Source organism: Takifugu flavidus, chromosome 19 (genome assembly GCF_003711565.1).
Source record: "Takifugu flavidus isolate HTHZ2018 chromosome 19, ASM371156v2, whole genome shotgun sequence".
Lineage (NCBI taxonomy): Eukaryota > Metazoa > Chordata > Actinopteri > Tetraodontiformes > Tetraodontidae > Takifugu > Takifugu flavidus.
Window position 1 is genome coordinate 10,007,381 of NC_079538.1, and position 22,625 is coordinate 10,030,005.

Here is a 22,625-nt window from a genome sequence, read left to right on the forward strand (position 1 = left end):
ACACATCAAACTCTCTCTCTGTCCTCCAACGAGGAAACATAACCATAATCTGCAGTCGTGTCTCAAAACGAAGCGCTACGGTCTTGTTAGCAATGATAGTCTGAGGCGTCTGCTAGCTGCTAGCTTATTTCTTTTCAAAAGTACCAGTTGACAGGAACTAAAGAGCACCTGTGTACCGCAAATGGCTGTAACAAAGGGTTGTTGGTGGGCGAATGCACTTATGCCAACCTCAATGCTAGCCCGAACCCGCGGCGCACTGCGGTGGAAAATGCCTGTGCGCCGCTGCTTCTGGAGCTGTAATTTCAGGTTTGATTGAATTCTGCTTCCTGCATAATCAGGAGCAGTCAGTCAGCACACGCGTGGGATTATTTGTGAATTGCTGGACGTTAATGTGTTCATAGTCAAGCCGTGTATCAAAGCTGTTTTACATGTTTTCCAGCCCAAAGAGCCCCACTATTAGGCAGCTGGGATATAAATGCATTTTAAAATATGATCGCTGAATCATTCCTGTACGGTTTTGGTGATTTGTGACCACAGTGGGGAGGAAAAAGTCTAATATAGCTTTGGCTACTTTGCAGACATTATGAGCAGCTGTAATACTTTCTTGCTTTGAGGATTTGGATGAGTTCAGGAACACAATTTACCTCAGGATCATTCAGGGCCAAATCCCCTCCGCTGACCAAAGAAGCTTATTGTAACCTGGCTGACTGCTTCAAAATGTTAAGCCCGCATCCCCAAACCCTGAGCTACTTTCCCTGCTCTGAGCGGCGCCATGGACAGAAAGCTCCTCTTAATTGATGTTGTAGTCATTCGTTCATTAAGTCCCGGTCCGACGCATGACTAAACCTGCCCCCTGCCCCAGTATTCCCCCATCAAAACCCTTTTTGTACCTGCAACGAAGCCCCCAACCCCCAGGAAAGGCTGAATGTGAGCGTTGAATCACAGCAGAGTGATAATGCTAATGTCTTGCCATCGAGGCTACAGAGTGGAGGAAGTCATGATGGATGTTGATACTCGGGATAAGACTCCCGTCAGGATTCCCTGATGCTTCTCTTGTTTCCCTGTTTTAACCGTTGAAAATGAGAAAAGTGCGATGTGGTGTTGTTGTTGGCCGATAATGCAGCTGTTTATTGTTTTGATGATGGTTCGGTCTGAATTCAAGCATCATAAAGGCCGTTATTATGCCTGAAAGAGGGGCTTGTTTGCGTAGCGGTTGAGGCAACACCGTTACATCTGTTCCAGCTTGGGAACAATCAAGTGGTTCATCCCTCCCTCCCTCCATACCTCTGTAGCGCCGCCAGCGCGCTTCCACCGTCCCAGTAAATCAAAACAAGCCCGGAGAATATGCTGTAAACATGCCAGCAGCCTGTAATTTACACCACATAATAATGGCCTGTAACGCCATCTCTCCAACAGAGGTGACATGGCGAGCACGCTGCGGACTCCGATGTGACGCTGCGCTGAACCTCAGCACACCTGGGGGGTCTTGGGCAGAACTTTGGGACGGTTTTGGACAGCATCTCCGCTCTCTGGGCATGCTCAGGATACCCCCTGGTGTCCTACCACGATGCACCGTCGCTATGCAATTCCCAAGGAACCCCCCCCCCCTCCCGCTGCACCCAGATTAGCTCAAATAATATAAAACACCTGTGCGGGTGGGCTGAACACAACCGCAGCAGCTGTCAGCTCAGCGCGCCGCAGCTCACTGTTGTGCAGCGCGTCCCTGCTGTTGCACGTAGACGCAGCATAATTTAACAGTTTGCTGCATTTAGCAGAAAACCCCTGACAGAGATGCTGCGTCCAGACACGTACGGATGTACACCGTTACATAAGGCTGCACCGGACTCAAGGTTCTGCACCAAAGAGGAGGAGAGTAAACCAATCGTGCTATTTTAACCCGGTTGTAGCCTCAAACGACTGGATTGTGAATCACTCACCGCCGTACATTAGCATGAATGCCACTGACGGGGCGTCGTGCCCCCTGCACACGGCCCGGCTCATAAATTCTGTTATAGCTCAGATCTGGGTGATCAGAGGGCAGAAAACCGGACCTGCCGCCGCATATGTTGACAAGAATGCAACCAAATCCCTTTAGTCAGGTCTATAATTTGCCCACAAAGGGATCAGGCAGGTGCTTTTCTGTGCGACTGCTAATAGCTGATATAATGAAATGCTAATTATCGCGCGACATACATTTGTGTCAGTGCTTATTTTGTCAAATCAGAATTCGGAAGGTGTTCCATCCCCGTAATCACTTATGACGACGCGGTTTTATGTAACCCGTCAGAACGCGGGCGAAATCACGATGAGTCACGCGCGAAATTTGCATTTAAAAGCATAATTTGTATCATGGCATGTTTTGGATTTTGCTCAATGAGCATCAAGATTAGATGCTAAGATGAATACTTTATGGTGCCTGTGGCATCTCCCTCCATCTTCCGTAACTTATCACTTCCGTGATTGGCATTGCTCGGAATCACAGGGAATTATACATGCTAGCCGGCTTCAAAGTGACACAAATGATGAAAGGAGCTCATTGAATATGAATGCTTCCTTCCGTCTTCCCTCACACCCCCACAGCCGCTCCGATTGTCTTTGTTAAGACAAAGTGGCAGGATCCGTATTTACACAAGTAAAGTACAAACGATCCGGGACTCCCAGCAGACGCCTGGAACGTGATGCGGCACCAAGGTGGCGCGAGGAAAGTTTGGCTTTTTTGGTTTTAAAAGGGCAGATTTGGAGAGGAGCGGAGCCACGGGAGGCCTGTGTCGGCCTTCCGCTGTGTCACTCCAGCCCACGCAGCCTTGCTAAGGGAAGGCTGTTTTCATGGTGACAGTACGCGAGCCTGCCCCCCCCCACACACACACACACACGCTGCCGAGAACGCTCCTTCATTCTCTCCTTCCCCTCATGCCAGGAAATCAATCGCTGAAACAAATGTGAAGTGATTGCAGAGACGCCGGCGACGCCGCCATCGTCCGCGAGGGGAGATGAGATTGCTGTCGGGCTCTTCGTGCCGGTGGGTGTGTGTGTGTGTGTGTGGGGGGGGGTCTCTGTTGTTAGGAGGGTCAGGGTGGCCAAAATAGCCCCTGATTTATTGCCCTTGGGCGACCGCAAGAAGGGGCCTGCTTGTCTTGGCAGAGAGCAAATAAATGTGTTGACGTGGCCGCACGCGTAAACTCCAACCATCAGCGTCCCGGAGACCCTCAGCCCATCAAAGTCAGGGCAAACTAAAGATGGGGGGGGCATCTGAAGAGGCTGGGGCAACTAAGCACATCAGCTTAACCAACTTTTGACTCCAAAGTTTCCGATGCACAGCCGACTTTATACCTTTACCATCCACCACCTCAGAGACGTCCAGCACGCCCCCCCCCCCCCCCCCCCCCCCCCCCCAGCCGGCCAGAACCTCATTATTGTAGCTAACGTGACGGTCTGGCAGCTAATCACTTCCTTCTTCTCTGCGCCAGACTGAATATTCCGGAGGGATATTCCCATGGGAATGATCTCGAGCCGCCCGCTGTGGAGGTAGAGCGCCGATATCGGGCCACAGCCGACCGCGGCAGCTACGTTAGCTCAGAGATATAGCATAAAGAAACGTTCTGACAATCTTTGTAGAGAGGCGGTTTTGTTTTGGAAACGTGCACGTCGGCCCGCGGTCTCCCCCTCCCTCTCAGGCTTTCAGCGGCGCCGCTCGGCACGCGGCGCGTTCCTCTTCTGAGAGGCTCTCCGCTGCCAAGAGACGTCGTGACGGGGCCGACTCGGCGAGGGGTTTTGTTCTTTTCTCAGCTGCCGTTAAATGCTGAGTCGGCGCCGCAGCCTTTCACGTCCGCGTCAGACACGTGTGCGCGGGGACAGAACGCAGACAGACGAGTGCGTCTCCCAGCCGTCGCCGTCGCCCGCGCCAGCGCCACGTGTGGCGTCTGGAGGTGACGGAGGCCTCCAGGACCGCTCAAATGCCACCTTCACGGCTCCCGCCGACCTTTGGTCCTTTTCCATTTTCTGCTCTCTGACTTTTTCCTACTTTCTTTCCCTCTTTTTCACCCCCCCTCTCTTCACACTCCTTCAGTTAGATCGGAAAAAAAACCAATCTCTGAGCAGTTTTAGTCACTTTAACGTTAAAATAAAGCGGGATCGAGTAGCTTCAGATGATTTATCCTGTTTGTTGTCGGGCTGATCCAGAAAACCAAAGCGGTGTTCACCCAGTCGGTCCTTCTGCCGCCGTGTTTTGGCAGAGCGCCGCGACTTTACTGGTGACTTTACTACAGAGGGAAGCGTTCAAGAGCGCTAAAAGCAGCCCCCTCAAATTTACCCCCTCAAATTTAACTGCAACACTAAAGAGAACAAATCAATAAAGCGGTTCAGCCTGAGAGGTGGGCTTGATGTCAGGCCATTTCAGTGAAAGCACAGGAGGAAATAGTTTGGGTGGAATTTAAAAGCTATTTAAATCTCTTTCACTTCACACCTGGTTACCAGTTGGAGAAAGTGCTGCATGCTAACTCGGCTAGCCCGCGCGCTTCAAACGCAACTGTAAATTCATCGTTAAAAATCCCAAATTGAATCGCGACTCTGATTTCCCATCGGCCCTCGGAGACTGTTTTTAAAAAGCAGCTACGTTTTCAATCAGGAGAGGAGAGAAGGGGGGAAAAAACACTTTAACTCTGAGTTCTTGGAGGCGGGAGGGGGCCTTCTGAGTTGGAGGTTATTAAAATGTTCTGCGGATATTAAACACATTGAAATTCCACAACAGAGGACTTCAAACCGGCTTTGAAATGCAGCGATAAAACCTCCCAACACGCAGGTGGCTCCACAGGTCGCCCCCCCCGGCCCCTCTTAGGGGCCCACAAAGCCCCTAATGGCTCTGCTGAATGCATTGCTAATGCGAGGTGGAACCTGGGTGTGGCGGCGATCCATATTGGTATCCATATTTATATCCCAAGCCACACATCAACACACGCTGATAATATTCATGAATTCTGCAGCGACGGATGCAGCAGAGTTAAGATTTGCCCCCCCCACACCACCACCGTTGAGGGGGGGGTGGTATATATCTGTGTGTGTGCTCCCTGTGGATTTCTGTGATGCTACCGAGGTAATTGGATGTGTGACGCCCACCAAAAATCCCCTTTAGCCCTGGGCAAGTGCTCTCGGAATCCCAGCATGCCTCTGTGGAGCCCAGAGTGAGGCTTATTCTTTCAACTGGCAGCCATCAAACGGTGCAGCAGCATCAGAGGGAGACCCGAGAATGCAACGACGCTCGTCTGTGGAGGGTGTACGGAGACCAGATGAGTTTTTAATCAGACTGTTATTTTTCTGTAACCCCCCCCATCCCCCCACCCACCCGCCACCTCCCCGGATCCCAATAAGCTTTTATTTTGAAGCGAAAACGTGGCTGCCAGCCAGCGCAACAACGGCATCGGCGTTCCACAGCAGGAGAATCGGTAATTAACTGATTTGTATAGTGTCGAATTATCATAATAAATATTTATTCAGAGATGGGCCGCTGTGTTCGCGGCACTGGGCGGCGGCGAGCGCACGGCACGAGCAATTCCTGCAGTAGACAGTCGCGCAATTAGAATTATTTTCATTATCTGATTTTCATTTCCCTAATGGGCCTCAGGAGGTCGGAAACAATCTGTGTGCTAATATTGATTAATATATATGTGTGTGTGTGTGTGTGTGTGTGTGTGTGTGTTGTGTGTGTGTGTGTGTGTGTGTGTGTGTGTGTGTGTGTGTGGACCTTTAGCTTTAAATAGTAAATGGACACAGTTTGAGCCTATTATATTCACCTACTTGCTAAAAAAAAGCTCCAGAATTAAAAGGAAAAGCTCCAAATCGCTATTTAGCAAATGATGCACAGTCAGTGGTAAATGTGATGACATCATTTCACGGCGCCCAGAACGATACGTGACCTGAGACGCGTAGTCAAACGTGTGCGAGTGCTCTCCTCGTTTTCCCAGTTTTTGCAGAGGAAACTAGGGATAGCAGCAATGCTACGCTAGCATCTCTTTGACGCGTTAGCTACCACATAACTGAGACAACCTCATTACTGCAGGACGGGAAAAAAATATTGAATTTGGACTTTTGTCTTGATCTTTCTGCCGAGCATGGAGCAGAAATGGGAAGGGCTCAGCAGGACCTTTGTGACCTTTTGCCCAACATAAAGGTGTGTTCATAAATCCTGATGAGCGCAGGGTCAGAAGGTGGCGTGTTCCTGAAGAACGGGTCTATTTCTGGAACAGTGAACCACAGTAGAAGCTCTGAACGCCAAACACCAGGACGTGAGCGGCTAAAAAGCTCAGCATCCTGTTTGACCCCGTCATCGTCAGACACCACAGACAGGATGGTTCCGGTCCAATCAAAGGTTTTGATGGATGCTCGGCGCCGCCTGCTCGACCTCTGAAACAAAACCTTTGATGCCTTTTTTAAAATTTTTTTTCAAATTTTGCCTGCAAAGTAGACAGAAGTGTGGGGTGGGGGCAGATCTGAGTCCTTCTGACAGCTCAGCCTCCCTCCCCCTTATGTCCTCCTCACTCTGGAGGGGGGGGAGGCGACTCGACGGCGGCGAGGATTTCATCATCGCCACAAACACGCTTCAGTGTTTTAGTGTCAGCGGGGAGGCGAGCGCATGAAAGAGCGCGCTTCATTCACACAGAAACACTCGCACGGGTGTTCTCTCCGTGCCTGCTTATGCCCCGCCCCTCCTGCTCCCGCACGCTCGCGCGTCCCACTCATTTAGCTCGCCATTAAGCAGCTTCCTGTCCGTGAAGACGCGTCACTGCGCTGCCTCGGATGCTGCTGCATCCTAGGGAGGGGGGGGAGGGGGGTGGGAACCAGCTGTGGTAATTGCTCACAACTTCCTCTGATTGCGCAATATGTTGGAAGCTCTTAACCTATGGTGCGGCTAAAATGGCCAACGGCGCCGTCCGCGTTTGGCGCTTCAAAGCCTCCTCCCACACCGAAACATCCGTTTTCCAGGACAAAGTCGGCGATAATGTGGCGCGCTGATGTCACCCGGATGTAAAAATAGAAATCAGCCATGAATAATGCAAAGAGCTCCGAGAAACCCACAGCGTGTTTGAGCAGCAGCGGCGGTCCGGTAAGATGGCGCGGGGACGGAGGCGCCACGCACAGGCGGCGGTCCGGGTGAGGAGTCGGAGCAGCAGCAGCTCCTGGGAGCGTCGTGATTGCGCTGATTGTTCCGTTGAGTGGAGCCGCTATTACCGTAGCATCCGGGGGGGTAAATCGCTCCGAGTTGTGGGTTCCGTGTTTTATAACTGTGACAAACGTGAACTCGGGGTCACACGTGAGGCCTGACGTAGCCACAGCGCTGAAGGTGGTGTCAGTTAGCAAAGCTGGATAAACGTGTAGCATTAGCATCAATGAGAGGTGGAGACAGACGTCACCTGCTGGGATTATTCTGATTCAGATGGATTATAAATGTATTCTCTTATTAGGAGTAGGAAACCAGGAGGGGGGGGTTCATTATGGATGCATCAAACAGGACGGCCTTGACAGGAGCTCTAACTCGGGACGCAGTCGCGTCCCTGAAGAAGAGAATGGGGGGGGGGATTGAGTGTCACAAAGGATCCGTCAGGAGCTGCTCCGACAGGCGGGTCTGTGCTGTTTCCTGCTCTGTATCGACATCTCCGGATTCACCGCACGCCCACTTTGGACTTCTCCCTCTCACATACGAGCTCATTAGGATCAGATTTACTGCAGGCAGTCTCTTTACCAGACCTCATTTGATACAGATTACTGCCTCTGTTGGGGGGGGGGGGGGGTGGACTCCCCATTTTTAAACATTTTCTCCTTCCTATTTTCACATTTTCACAGCTTTTAGCCTCTTGAGCCCGAGTGTTTGCCAGAAATCCTGCAGATGTGACGGCAGTTTTTCGTGTCGTACATTTAAGTGCCCCTCGTACGGCATGTGTCCGATGGGGACGGGAGGGAAAGCGCCCCAGGTGAGACATGTTTAATCGGGGAAATCGTAGCTGCGGTGATAACCCAGAGAGGTGAGAACCACCGGCTCCACGGCGACGCCGCTCGCCCGTTTCATTTGCATTCTGTGTGTGAGGAAGAACAAATAAACCCCCGATTTTCCCTCAGCTTCATGTTTATCTCCCTCAGCTGTGTTCCAAATCTGGGCCTTATTTCCTCCCCATGGTTGACTTGACTTGGTCTGTCATTTCCTGTTTCTTCCTTTTATTATCCGAACGCCGCGGCGCCTCGGTGTAAGCGATGGCCCCTTTGACTGGAGTTCTGAGGCAAAGCATTTGCGAGCGCGGACGGGAGAGGAGGCTCGGCGAGGAGGAGATTAAATTATCTCCTTTGAAGGTGCGCCGCAGCTTTCATGAGACAGCGGCCGTTATTAATATGCAGTGACACATGCATACATCCAGAATGATCCCCGACGCGTCGTCATGGATCATAAAATTCCCCAAGGTGCCTTTCGCTCATTGCACACGGAGCCGTCGCCACAACTCACAGGACTCGGAGGGAGCGTGGAGGAATATACGTAAAGAGGCAGGAGGGAACCAAAACAAGAGGCTCTGAGAACTCAGCGCCCGGTTTCACGACCTGTCCTGGTGCGACGGGAGGAGGATTCAGCTTCGCTTGTCTTAAACGCTTCCCGTGGTCTCGTTTCTGTGGGAGCTTCAAGTTTGAAGGTGACTTTGCAGATATTACGGCACGTCGACTTCATAGATTTTGGCAGGAAGCAGCAGGATCCATATTGGATGTCGCTGGTCTCGCGGCGGTTAGCATAGCATCTGCAAGCTTCCTTCCCTACGAGGCAGAAGCACCGGGTTTCTCCCAGCCAATCAGGGCAGATCAGGCTGCATCCCTGATTGAAATGACGGGTTGGTTAACAGGAGACGCATGGACGGACGCTCTATTTGGCCTCCCAGGGAAGCAGCTGAGCCCAGTTTTCAATCAGACCACCCTGTTATTACGGCTAACGACCTGAACTGATCCAGAAGGTCGACACATGAACATTCCAGCAATCAGGACGAGGAGACGTACGAATGGAACTGTTGTTCAGGAGGGCTTTTGGAAGTCGGTCGATGCCGGGCCGCCGAGGCGAGCTACCCCGAGGTAGAACGGTGGCGTGAAGAGTTCAGGCAGCAGTCGGGAGGGAGCTCGCCAGTAAATCATGTCTGACGCTCATTTCATCTCCACAAGCACCTGATCCCCCTAAAGAGGAACGCTGCTCCCACTCCGAGTTCCACCCACACGGGCGCTTATTATCGGAGCGTGCGGAGGCATCGGCAGTGTCAGCCAGCGGTTACACTTACCCGTGTAGCGAATGGTCATCAACTGTGTAATTGAATTTCTACCCCTTTTTTCCAGCCCCTTTGCCTCCCCCTGGTGACAGCCCAAATGAGCTGGCACCCATGATTGATTTTCACATTTCAGGGGGGGCCTACTTTGACTAAGCACCGACTATTAAAGCGGCCCTGTCCTGTCCGTGGCGTGGAGCGGGACGTTAAGTAGCGAGCAGAAAACAGCTTGGCTGTGGTGGCGGCAGCCGGGGGGGCGGGGGGAAGGGGTACACAGCCTCTCATTTAGCTCCTATCCATGGCGATGAAACGCAGGAAAACTCATTAGGATATAGAAAAAGTTGAGCTGGAAGATTCCCCGCCGCCCCGGCTCGTCGTGCCGGGCATCCTGGCGCGGGTGATTTTCGCCGCGTACGCCATGATGCGCAATTTGCTGACGCGGTAATTGGAGGCTTCACGCGGCGAGCTGCCGTCTCGGCCGTCTTCTGTTGGGCTTTGTGGGCGCGTCCACCAACGGTGCAGGAAATGCTTGGAGGGACTCATTAATGCGCTGTCGTCTTCCTCTCGCAGAGGAAGCTGAGCCGCGTGAGGACGGCGTGATGAGTCACTCTGCGGCCCACGTGGTCGGCCAACCTTTTTAGAAACCTAATGATGCATATAGAGCAGCGGCGTGGGCGAGGGGACGTCTGCGGACTGGTGACGGACACTTGTGGAGCCATTACTGCTGGAAAAGCCGGCGTATTTCTCCAGGCGCAAACTGAAAAGCACTTTATTTCCTCAATGGAGGAAATTGAAGTGGCTAATTAATTTCTGATTGATTTAAAAGCTGTAAATTGTATCGGGTGAAACCTGAGTAATTGCAGTAAACAACAAACAGACATTAACCCTGAGATGTGAGTCTGACGGATACGACGCGGGACGTCTGGCTGGATCCGGTTTGGCCTGGCCCGCACGTGATGCGGCGCCAGCGCCCTCTGAGCCCTCCGTGAGTGGACATTGATTCACTCCCTCTGGGGTTTCTGGGTGGACGATCGGGGCAATCGCGCTCGCTTCGATCGGAGCGAAGCGGCGCACGTCCAGGAATGTGCTTTCTGTGATAGATACAGGGACGTGCGCTCTAGTTAAAGGCAGGTGTGCAACAGCACAAAATGGAACAATCAGACACACCTGGTGGGCATGAAATGGACGTTTGTCCCCCCCGCGCAGTGGTGCCTCTGTTATTTGTGACCAGCCTGCAGGTTATTCTGTGGACCAACAGGTCACGTGCACGTCAGTGAGCTGCAGACGATACGCCAAAACCCCAGTTTATGCTGCAAAGATGAGTGTAAAACGGGCCTCAGTGCTAACAGCTAGCGTCCAGGAGCTGCGCCACAAGTCAAAGTAGATACACAAGCGTGTGACCTTCAACCTGCAAATGTGTCAGCTCTTCACATCGTTCCCGCACCAGGCTACTTGAGTCCCGAGGCCGTGTACCAGTCGTGGCCTCCGGGCCGAGGTCCCGCATTATAAATGCGTGAGCGGAGGCCAGAGCCTCCCAATCTGAATGCGGCTTCGCCAGCGGGGACCCTGAGGGTGCGCTTTAATGATTGTGATGGCGGCTGCGAGACAAAACCAAGCCATGTTTGTAGGAAGGAGGAAGAACAACGGGTGACTTTAGAGGAGGCTTTGAATAGCGGAGGACGGATCAGAGCGATGGGCTACAGTACGTGAGATAAAGACGGGGAGGATCTGAGTCACGTTTCCTCCATTAACGCGTGGAAATGCTCCGAAATGAAACCTGCCGCCACGTCCCATTCCTGGCTACAGTCATTCAGGGGCCGTGTGCCGGAAATAAAATGTAATTACTGAAGGATGTGAAACTTCTGATGGCTGCCATCTTCTCTCTTTGAGGAAAGGTGCAGGTGTGCTGCACACGTGGGGAGATGGATTTAAACAAAGCAATGACCTATTAAACCTTTAAGGGGAGATTTCAGCTTCTTAATGAGGAATTCCGGAGCGAAGATGAGATTTCTCATTTCCCTTTTCTCCCAGTTCCACGTCCCTTCTCCCCTGCAGTCCATCTTTGCTCTAAATGACAGTTCGGCATCTCGCATTTTCTCTCACAGCTGCCAGAAATGAAACAGCTGGATGAGCGATCACCAGCCCCCCTCGCTCCATCACCCCCGGGCTGCCGGCGCTCGGCCCGGCATCTGCCGGCTCCGCATTTGGACACCCGGGGTTCCCGGCGTGTGGAGAGACATTGCAGGTTGCTTGGCGCTGACAGGTATCTGTAGATGTCATTGACTTTAAATGAAAGCGTGGCGTGAGGCCATCAATCACGGGAGCGCGCTGCTGCGTGATGCATTGGCTTCCTGGCCCGGATCTTCATGATGGTGCACCGCCATCAGAGCTCATTTACCCCGGCGCCCCGCCCCGCGCCGTCCTCACGCCCTCCCAGAGCGCTGCAGTGTGCCGGACCCAGGAGTGGAAGATAACGGTCCTTGTTGGTCCTCCCAGGGCAGATGCAGAGCTGCAGTGTTGGGGAGGCAGGGCCGGTTTAGCTGGAGCCGTCGGCCCGCCGTGGCGGGTGTTTGAGCGTCCTTCTGTTTGAAGACTGCCGATGAGTGTGGAATAATCAAGTGTGCACATCCATGCCTCAGCTTGTTTAGAAATGTGGAGTTTGTTGCCCAAATGGGAACTTTTTTTTAACTGCGCCGTCCAATTATCTGCACTTTCAAGTTTGGTCGCTGTGCTAACAGATAATATATTCGAATATTCGCCGCAGCCCCCATTAAAGTATCAGGTAGAAGTAAGCGCTGTCTTTTAAACCATGAGCAAAATAAAATGGATAACAATATTTATGCAAAGGCTAAACCTCTTAGCATAACTTAAATAACTAGAACAAACGGCTTCCTCCGGACTAAAGGGGTCAGTCCTTATGAATAAAGATGATAAGTAATCTTGTTCATTTATTTAAAGGTGCAGAAGGTCACCCACAGCCTTTTGCCTCTGGTCAGATTCCTCTGTGAGTCTTATCTGCGCCTTGCAAAGATAATTGACAACCACTTACTGTCTGTTTCTTCTCAACAGACAGATGGGAATAATACAAAAGCCTGCCATCTTATTCAAACTGAAATTCTTTTGTTTTGTCCCCACGAAATGGGAAATTCCACATGTGCCGCGTAAAATAACGCTTCGAAGTGCCGCTTCAACAGAGAATGATGATTCCAGGACGCAAATCCCGACGTAGCCGAGTTGCTTTAACGTTAAAGGTTGCTGGAGAGGGCTACGTGCTAACGGGGCGGACGAGCGCCAGCTGCAGGCGAAGTAAATCAGGCCGATCGGTGATGAGTGCGATAAAGGAAAATGGGGTCCTGAAAGAAGCTGCGTGAGAAACAAAAGCAGTCGCTGTAAGCAAAAGTTCGGTGGTGATTTGCTTGTCATTAGCGACGACCGGGACAATTTATCAGCGTGACACACAAAAGCACGGACGCCTCCGCTAGCAGCTAATCTAAAATACAGCCCGCAACGCTGCAGGAACGCGTCTGCTCGTGCTTTTGTGTCCCTTCAATCCAAGTACATGTTGAAATGACACTTGTTTTTCTTCAGTTTTTCTCTCGTCCCCTCCAGCTCTTCGTTTCTCGTCCTGCAAATGTTTACACAGGACAAGGTGACAACGTTTGATTTCACGGGTGAACGGGCCCCTTATCGCATGAGCTATCGCACTGGCTCAGAACAAGTCCGGGTGGTGGTTTGTGTTTGTGTGTTTGGGCTTTAATTTCAATTATTTCCTTAGAAAAACCCGTGGGGAAGATTAGCCGCTCAGAACCACAACCAGGAAGTAAAAGGGAACCAAAGCGGAGAAACCGATCCAGAACTTCAGGCGATGGCATCAGATTTTTGCTACAGGGAAGCTATTGGTGACATATTTCCAAAAAACGAAATGATGAAGGGATTCATAATCAGAAGTGGTGAACTGAGGAGAGGCTTAATGAGCCTCTTTGCTTTTGTGCCGCGGCGGCGCCATCATCGCCACTTTTTCCGGCCCCCTCGTGCTGCAGGAGCAGATTCCTGAAGGGCTCATCAACTCTATCAGGGGGAGGCTGCAGGCTAACATGCCTGCCTGCTCCCATTTACTGCTGCTGCTGCTGCCCTTAATGCTTCCAGGGGAGGCTGAAGCACCGCGGGGCCCTTTGTGTCAGATGTGAAGAACCGGGAGCGTCGGGGCGTACCCGCGACACCGCTGCGAGCGGCGAGGCGTCCTCTTTTATTTCGGTTTTCAACCCAACAAGGAAGCAGGGAGAAACACGGAGCAGTTCCAGCTTTTTCTCCCCTGTCGTCGCAAAGTGAGGATGGAAGAGGACATTTGGAGAGAGTGCATCAGGTTCTATTTTGGGGGGTTGGAGGGATTATTCGGGGCTGCCTGCAGCACAAGGGTTCTGTTGTTTACATGAAAGGCTGATCGGGCCTCCATTTGAAGACCCGGTAAAGCTTCCGGCGAGGGACTGAGCAGACCTCCCCCAAAGGCAGAACCAAGACAAATGTCAGCGTGGTAGAAAGGTCAAGAGGGCGCCCAGCACGGCCAGCACAGCTGCACTGGGGCCTAGCACCTTTGAGAGGGCGGCCTGGTTCAGCTTCCCTCTTCATTTTCCTGGAAGCACAATGGTGCCGCATTAATTAGGTCTTTAATTGGGTGCTACACATGCTACGTTAAAAATATCTTAAATGTGCATCTCTGCGGGGTTACCATGTCCTCCCAGGAACATTACGTGGTAAACAACAAAAAAGGGAACATTTAGTTTAAAAAAAGCTGGTAAATTCTCCCTTATTGGTGATAAATCGGAGCTAATTCCTAAACCTCTCACCTCGGGGGATCCCTCGCCAGTGCCGCCGGGATTTGCCGCAGCGTTTTGTCGTCTGATTGCGCATTTAGTTTCTTCATTGGCGCCGCGATGACAGTCGGGCAGATCCGGCAAACAGCTGCCGGGCGATCAGAATCCACCTGGGTCTGATGACCCGTCCACCAAGGACATGTGGGGAGAACAGAACCGTTAATGCAATTAAAGGCTCCAGCTGTGACAATGACCACAAGTGAAAGAATTTGCGGTATAAAAGGTTCCAGTATTAATAAAGCCGAGTCCTGGCGTGAACTTCTGATGGCCCGCGTGGGTCTCCAATCTGTAATTGAACAGTGATTTTATTGCAATTAAGCAAATTGGAATTGCACTTTAAGTGCGTCCTGCCTAATTGAGGGTGTTATATCTATCGTGAAGACTAATTGCACACCTCTTCCAGAGTAATTAAACCTTCAGCAGCTGGATGTGGACGCCAGGTTGGAGCCCACGTCTGAGCTGTGCGTGGTGCTGAAACCCCCGCGGGTCCCATTCAGCTCAGGGGGAACGTTTGAGCGAAGGTTGCAACGCCGGGGACACCCGGGAGCCTCACGTTCTCATTTAAAGATTGATTTATTACCTTTTTTATACGCTTTTAAGTGAGATGAGGACCCGAGGGACCCGAATACGTCACCCCCGGCGAGGTTAATGCACCCTTTTAAGAGAAATGCGAGGCGACACTCTGATTGGTTGAGTTTACGTTAGAGCCAAACATGCCCGCGAATAATTAAAGAGGCTTTTTCTCCCTTTGACCTACTTTGCACTGGGATTATTCACTGAGAGGAGGCTGAAACCACCAGCTAAAGGCTGGTATTTAGTCACCAGACGTCATTCTCCACAGACAGGAGGGTTCCAGTCAACATATTTGTCTACAAATACCCGATTCCCGTGAGAAATATGTGACCCAGCTGCTCAGGAAGATGTAGCTGAACAGCTCTTCCTCACGGTGGAATCACTTTTAGATTCAGCCAGCAGAGATATCAAAGGTCGGCTGCGTTTATTTAACCTGACGGAACTTTGCATGTCGGCCTTTTATGGTAGAAAAGAGCGTTTGTGGAGAGGTTCTTCAGCGTTAGACAGCAGATGTGGGTGAACGTGGATAGGCTTCAACTGAATCCCAGCAGGGATCAGCAACTACCCCCCCTCCATGTCTCTGAGGGAGCCAGTCCATACATCTTCCTTCCCTTTCTTCCCCCGCTTCTCGCCGACTCGATTGCTCCGCTCGGTGCTTTGATTGGTGTGTCTCGGCGTTGCCTCCTCCTGATTACTGCCCCAGTCACTCCCTCTGGCTCCACAATCTCATTGTTCCCCTCTGTATTTATCTTGTCTTATCTTCCCCATCATTCCCCTCTCTCTCTTTTCATTCTCCACGCCTCCTCTCTCTTTATTTTACCCCCCCTCCCCTCACACACCATTCCTCACATCAGTACCTTCTTATCATCCGCTCCCTGCAGTGGCGTTGTGTCTGGCTCCATCTCAGCTCGGCTTTCGTCATCATTTTGGACAGCTGCGATTCCTCACGTCTGACAAACACGGACGTGGCGCAGCCCCACAAAGGCGGCTCGGGGGGATCGCCGACTAATTCCGCCGTCTGATTGACACGTCAGCGACGGCCTGTTTGTTTTAAAGCTACAGCTGCAGCGTGGATTTGGGCCGCCTCGGTCCGAATCGCGGTATTTCTCCGCATCTCACTGTCTCCTAAAACTTCTCCCCGTGTTTAAAATAATGTCAGCCACACTCGGGGTGGCGGGGAACAAAAAAGAAACATGAAATATTTATGAGATTTGAGCACAAGGCGACAACAGACAGTCGCTTGTCATTGTGCTATTCTGGGTTCAGACGGCTCAGAAGTTTCTGTACTGCTCCTTGGGCTCCTCAGACCTGAAGAAGAGAAGCAAAACTTCATGAAAGCACCATCAGGAGCGAACGCTGCGAGTCGGCCCCGCTCGGATCTGTCAGCCCGCTAATCGCTTTCACTGGGTCCTGAAGGGCAACAACAAAGCCCCCCATTTGTATTCCAATCTGTTATTTTCTCTCTTTTTTTGATCGCCTCCTGAAGCAAATGAACTTGTTTTTCAAGCGATACTTTAATGTTCCCTCAGAAAGCAGAATCTACAGCTCACTTGCTCGTGACCCAGAACGGACTCGGACAGCAGGATCAGGCGCAGATGGCAAATTCAAACAGTTTGTGGGGGGAAAGTGTCTGTTTTCGTCTATAAAAAGTTTCAGTTTAATTATGCTCACGAGGAATCGGCCGTATGTCAGTTCCTCGTGTCTTAGAGCACGCACACCCAAACGTGCAGTCGGGTTTTTGGGGGGGGGGGGTTCCCTCAGAATTGGCCTGCAGTGCTGATATTTTCCCCCTCGCACCTGCTGTGATGGGATCCTGCTTCAAAATGTATATTTAATGCACTTTCTGAGCAAAACTTTATTTCAGAAGTCAGAGACTGAACTAAATCTGAAGCCGCTGCAGGAGACAAAAGAGTATTTTTTTTGAAAATGCATCACTAATTGACTTATCAGTAATAACACGGCCTTAAAACTGGAGAACAAAGTGGAATAAAATCATCTGGTTGATTCTTGTTGCCTGCTCATCAAGCTCCATGCACACAACCACCGATGGAATTCAGGCTTTATTGTTTTGCTCAAGGACACTGTGGTCGCAGCGGGGGGGGGGGGGGGGGGGGGGGACTGAACCGCCTTATTTCCAATCAGTGAGTCGCCCCCCTAAAAACATAACCAATTATGACACAAATGTGAGCTGTTTCTCAGGACTCATGTCTGGACTTGCGAACTTCAGGATTTCAGACTTGAACTTCCATAACTAACTATGGTGAAATGCATTGTGGGATATCCATCCACGCAAGTCATTTCGAATGCACACTCGATAAAATGGGTAGAGCAAGTACACTTCCGGGCACTCAGAGGGTACTTGGCAGTACTTGTGTACTTCGATCTGGAACAGTACTTTGGCGTTACACAAGCACGCCAGAACACAAGCAAGGACAAGTCCGCATGTTGAGAACCTGCAGTCAGACAGAAACGCTGATGAGCATCAGCCGGTGCCGCTGTTTGCCTGACATGCTGCGTTCAGGGCCAGAAGCGCCGTGGAAATGGTCCAACAATCACCTTCCATCATGATGTTAAGTAATAAACAATCGAGGAGCTATAAAGTCGGGAGGAGCCACGGGCAGAGAAGAGAAAAAGACACTCTCACGCTGGTACGTTTAAAAATATTCATTTGCTTGGAGCGCGCCGTCCCTGCATGGGTGCCGCGAACAACCCGCAGACCTCAGTCACAGTCCTCTGCGCGAGCAGCTTTCCAAGATCTGTCCAAATCACGGGTCGCTCCGTGCGTCTCGGCGACACTTGCACTTGACAAACGCCTGTGCAGCGCAGCAGAGCCGCAGCACAGCCGCAGCACAGCCTCAGCAGAGCCTCAGCACAGCCTCAGTGAGGAGCGGAGCGGAGCGGAGCGACGTGGTGCCGCTGTCACGAGTAACAACGCGCGAGCTGCTCAGAAGCTCTTATATAATCTGCTCGTTAATATTTCTTCTTTTTTTGCTGCTGGGACTCGCAGAGACGTTCCTCATGTGACTGATGAATCACTCCGCTTCTGCTGTGAAACCCTGCTCAGTGCAGCTTCTGCAGAAGTCTGGAGTCAGTCTGACAAGATTTGCCTTTCTTTTTTTTTTTTTTTTTTTTACATTTTTGCAGATGTAATGACGTACGGTGACATTCTCTTCATTTCTTTTCATAGACCGACTCTTGTCAGTTCTCGGTAGCCTGAGCGCCACCATCTACCTTCTATTTCCATACGTGATGACTCCTGTGATTCCAGGAGCCGCTCTCAGGGTTTCCTGAAAGTTCTGGAGCAAACGGAGCATCTTTCTCCGCCCCTTCCTCTGAAAAGGCGTCGAGCTTTCCCACGCGGTGCCATTTTCTAGTCCGGAGTCGGCGAACTGGCGGCAGCGGCGTGTCGAAGCTTAACACTGGTTGAGGGGAGCAGGGGGCGCCGCCGTGTGCTAATAACTCGGAGGTAAGAGCGCATCAGCGGTGACATGGCCGCGTGCTTCCCGTCTCTGCTGAGCTCGCTCGCATCAGCCCAAACACCCTTCAGGAGACCTTGAGGTCATGCACAGGCTGGTCTTTAAAAGCGAGGTCAAAGAGCTCCACTAAAAGCTTCCCAGACTGCGAAGCAGCCGGTAAAGCCGCGCCACAGCCAGCCATTCCTTCCTCTCCCATAAACTAAAGCCAAAGGAGGCGAACGGTGGAACAAAAGCGAGAATATTCCCTCAGATCCTGTCGCGTCTCTCTCTGGATTCCGTTTCCACCACACAGGCGGCAGCTTCGCTTTAGTTTTTCCACCTCAGCCTGTTTGTGCTTGAGCTCCGGCAACTTTTGCTTTTCATCTGAATTTGCAGAACTACTTTAATTTATAGAGGACTTAAAGTTTACTGCGGCTTCTCCGAGCGTCAACTGAGCGGGGGGGGGCTTTAAATATTTCAGTAAACTTGTCGATTTTAAATATTTCATAGGCGCAGCGATTGATTTGAGCTGAAACTGCTCGGTGAAACATTAAAGGGGGCCTGTTTCTGTCTGAGCTCTCCTGGTTAAATGTGCAGCTCTGCTGCTGCATTCAAGGACCACTGGAGGAACCCGTGAACGTTGACACGACAGTCCAGACCTCTGTATGTCATGCAAGGGGCCAGTTTTGGGTTTTTAACTCGCCTCTTCACTTCCCCCCTTACAGTAGGGGGCGCAGCCGCCCAGGCTGCTTTGATGCTCTGCAAACCAGCACTACTGATTCCCTCTGATGAAGCTTCATGTTTTTCACTCCTCCCCAACTTAATTCCAACTTAATTACCATGAGCAGCTATGGAAGTGAACTCAATTATGAAGACGTTGCCACATTTTTGCCCTCAAGTCATCAGGAAAAAATCTAATTAAATTTATCTCTTTGTCTTTTGCCGACAAATTTCTCGGTTTTGTTTTCCCTGCTGATGTTTCCCGGAAATCGGAATCCGAATAATAAATGCTCTCCTTTAGAACGGCTTCTTTTCTTTTCAGATGTCAGAAAATCAAACATCACGCTGCGAAGGGTCGGGATTCGTTTCACTTGCTGTTTTATTCAACCCCATTTTTCCACAAAAATCAAAGAGAAATGGTCAAAATGAGACATTCAGAGTCGTAGCTGCCCACAGATCCTCATCGGTGGATCCTCACCGTCTCCAAATTGATCACCCAACTTCTCACGTCGCCCCCAACCCCCCAGGACCCGAAACACGTAGATAAGACTTGACTTGATGGTCCTGATCAGTAGCCGTGGCACTTGTAGAGCCTGTTGACCCTGAGGACGTCGATTTCGGACATGCCGTCTCTCTGGCCGATCTCAACAGAGCTGTCCGGGTACGGAATCAAGGTTTCCTTCCTGTTCATCCCGAAGGCATCTCTGTAAATTTGATCAGAAGGATTAAGACGCCTCTTAACGTGTTGGGGAACGTGTTGGTGGCAGCTTACCTTCCGTAGTGCATGATGGAGCTGTAGTCGTACGGGGTGTCCAGATTAATGGTGTCCTTCTTGTTGAAGTTGTAGACGTGATCTGAGGACAAGAGAGCGAGCAATGAGCAAGAGTCCGGTTGGCAGGTCACAGGGGTGGTGAGGGAAGGGAGCCATACGGTCGATGATGTTCTCCCAGAGGATGGTGATGTAGTCGTCCCGGTCGCTGCGGGTGTGTTCGTGGTAGAATCCCAGAGCGTGCAGCAGCTCGTGCTGGATGACGCCGTGGTTGACGCAGCCGAAGCGCTGCAGCGACACCACCTGCTTCTCCCCAACGCGGCCCATGGCGGAGAAACAGCTGGTGGGGGGAACGGAGATGGTGAGGGAATGAGCGAGGCCGTTCTCCTTCACCGTTACACCCGGGGCGGCGCCCTCACCCCTGTCGCGGCTGAAAGCTCAGGTACATCCGCTCCTCCTCTCGCGGCCGGAAGCGGATGCAGGTCTTGCCGTGAAAATCCTTCATGGCCGTCACAATGGCGTCATTCTCCTCGGCATCTGCAGCGGTAGAAGCGGTCGGTCGGCACAAAGGCGTGGAAGGGAATACCCTTCCGTTAAACGCTCCACCTACCGTACTTATCGCTGATAATGTAGGGGATCCACACTTTCCCATCGGAAGATTTGGGCCACAGGCAGTTAAAAGCTTTATTCAAGCATTTCATTGCGTTCCTGGTTTTGGGAATGTACAAATCTCCCTCCAGGAGGAACTCGCTGGACCCTTTTGGAGGAAAGTTGACGCGAGCGTCAGCAGAATGTCCCGGCAAAAAGGCAGAAATCTGCTGATCTGAGTCTGGAACATGGGAAATATTCCTCACCATTGTTCATCCTGAGGATGGTGGTCGTGATGTCCTCCTTCTCAGTCGGGTCCACTAAGCAGAGGACAAAGTGGAGCTTAGAACGTGTTGGTTCTGCTCTGAATGACTGACTGGTGCACTTTCCCGGTTTTGGTCACTTACCTTTATCGGTTTCAAGAGGCTGTGGAAAAGAAACAAAACGAAGCGGCGGGGAAAAAAATAATATTTAATGAAAGTCAGTTTCATGCAAATGTGGACTCACTGCACCAAAGCTGCTTTCTTACCTTATGAGCGGTACAAAGACCCAGAAGCAGCAGCAGGAGAGAAACGGTTGCTCCGACCATTTTTCCTTCTTTTTCTTGAGGCTCCCAAGATCACAGTTGGGAAACTCCAGCGAGGACTGATGCTGGATCTGCCGCGGTGCTGGTTTTATGCGGAGGCAGCCAGGGAGGGTCTGTGTGCAGAGATTAGCAGGAGCTGTTTAATGAGCTACGTCTTAAATACACTCCTGATGGGCGCGGCCGTCCTTGTCCCGCCGTCGCCATGCGGGGGATAATCTGGTCTGGTCGCTTTGCATCAGATTACAGGTGGCCTTTCTCAACAGGTTTTGGTAGAAGCCTTTCCCACAACTATATTTGCTAGTTTCAAACTGCTTCATATGTTTTGCGATAACTTTTTGCAGTTTATCTGAGGGGGATCGGATGTAACAGCAGCGGGAGTTGTCATCACGGCATTAATGGCCCCAAATTTGGCCCCAAAAGAGTTTGATCTCCAACAATACAGATACCATCAGTGCATCTCTTAATGAAAACATCGTTTGCTATTAAAGCTAACGGCCACTGTGGCTTTTTACAAGCCTTTGGATTCCACCCAAAAAAAGGCAATTTAGTGCTCACAGTTTGTGACCTAAGGGTTATTGTACAGCTTCATTTAAAATGTTGTTTCAAATCATGATAATGGTTCAATTAGTCACCGCCTGTAAAGTCTGGGCTTCTTAATCGCCACCGTTGCCGTGCCGACGATGATCTCGGCTGGGAGGTGCAAGCTGTGAGCACCAGACTGTGACAAATAAAACCGAAAAACAGCCCTCTGAAACTTTAAAATCCACAAATGGGCTGTTCCGGGAGGGCAGCTTTTGGATTTATGGGATGGCTCCATGATGAACGAGCGATGCTGTGGGGAACAGACCTGAGATCAGATTCCAAACGGCAGTCCGGCAGCGTCGACCTGAGATTCCGTCACTTCTGCCTATGTAATATATGTTCTCCCGGGCTATAGATGTGGCATTTATCATCGGGGGGCAAACAGTGCTTGTAGCTGCGCACGGCACCTCCGTGCACCTCCGTGCACCTCTGTGCATGGGCGCGCCGCCAGGACAAACGTGGGCGACGCATGTGACCACACAGGTAATCCAATTTGGGTTGAGAAGGCAGTGGTGATTCTGGATGATGTACGACCCATCCACTCGGTTGAGCTTTATTCCTAATACTTTCCGGCTCCTTGGGGGGGGGGGGGGTCAGGCTCACATGATGTATGTGTGTGTGTTTGGATCCCCAAACATCTGCAGCTCAGGATAACCTGGTAGAGCTACACGCCACACTGAGCCGGTGGTAAACAGGAAGTGACGGGATGATCCAGCACAGGTGAACCCACAGATCTGCTGCTGGGCCGAGGAGGGCCGGGGATCGGTTGCTCTAGCCGAAGGATCCCCAGAGATCCACTGAAAACGTCATCTCATGGCTAACGTGAGACGTCAAACGTGCGACTACTCAGTCAGAACTGAGCAGTTTGTACCTAAACGCGCGCTTAAATGCGCCTCTGCCTCGTTTGGGACTCAGCTGGGCTCTCAAACGGCAGAAAAGCGGCCCAGAAAAGGTGGCAGCGACGCGGTCATTCATCAGCCCGATGACATCACGAGACGCGTCTATAAATTTCCCTCTGACGCCGTGTGGTCAGTCAAGGACAGCACTCGATGAGCAATATCAATTTACGTAATGGACTATAAAACAATGTGCTTAACATCTGCGAGCGGCCCGCTGGTGTTCGGTGGGAGAGTCTGCCAGTAAATCTGCCGCCTCCACGACGGTGCTGCGAAACGAGTCGCATTAGCCCGCTCTGCCGCTTCT

The 22,625-nt window shown here is 51.4% G+C and overlaps 2 protein-coding genes across 5 annotated transcripts in view; one reads left to right on the top strand and one right to left on the bottom strand.

Annotated features, from left to right (window-relative positions):
- The window catches only part of LOC130515851 (MAM domain-containing glycosylphosphatidylinositol anchor protein 2-like), a 106,064-nt gene that overhangs the window by 3,040 nt on the left and 80,399 nt on the right, over nucleotides 1-22,625 (top strand). The gene's annotated exons all lie outside the window — the stretch shown is intronic.
- On the bottom strand, nucleotides 18,998-22,008 carry LOC130515853 (low choriolytic enzyme-like). Its single transcript, XM_057016395.1, has 7 exons — nucleotides 20,762-22,008; nucleotides 20,521-20,574; nucleotides 20,277-20,423; nucleotides 20,086-20,203; nucleotides 19,828-20,006; nucleotides 19,670-19,751; nucleotides 18,998-19,601 (listed from the first exon to the last, which is right to left on the bottom strand). The coding sequence occupies exons 1-7, from the start codon at nucleotides 20,841-20,843 to the stop codon at nucleotides 19,466-19,468; spliced, it is 798 nt and encodes a 265-aa protein (XP_056872375.1). The 5' UTR covers nucleotides 20,844-22,008; the 3' UTR covers nucleotides 18,998-19,465.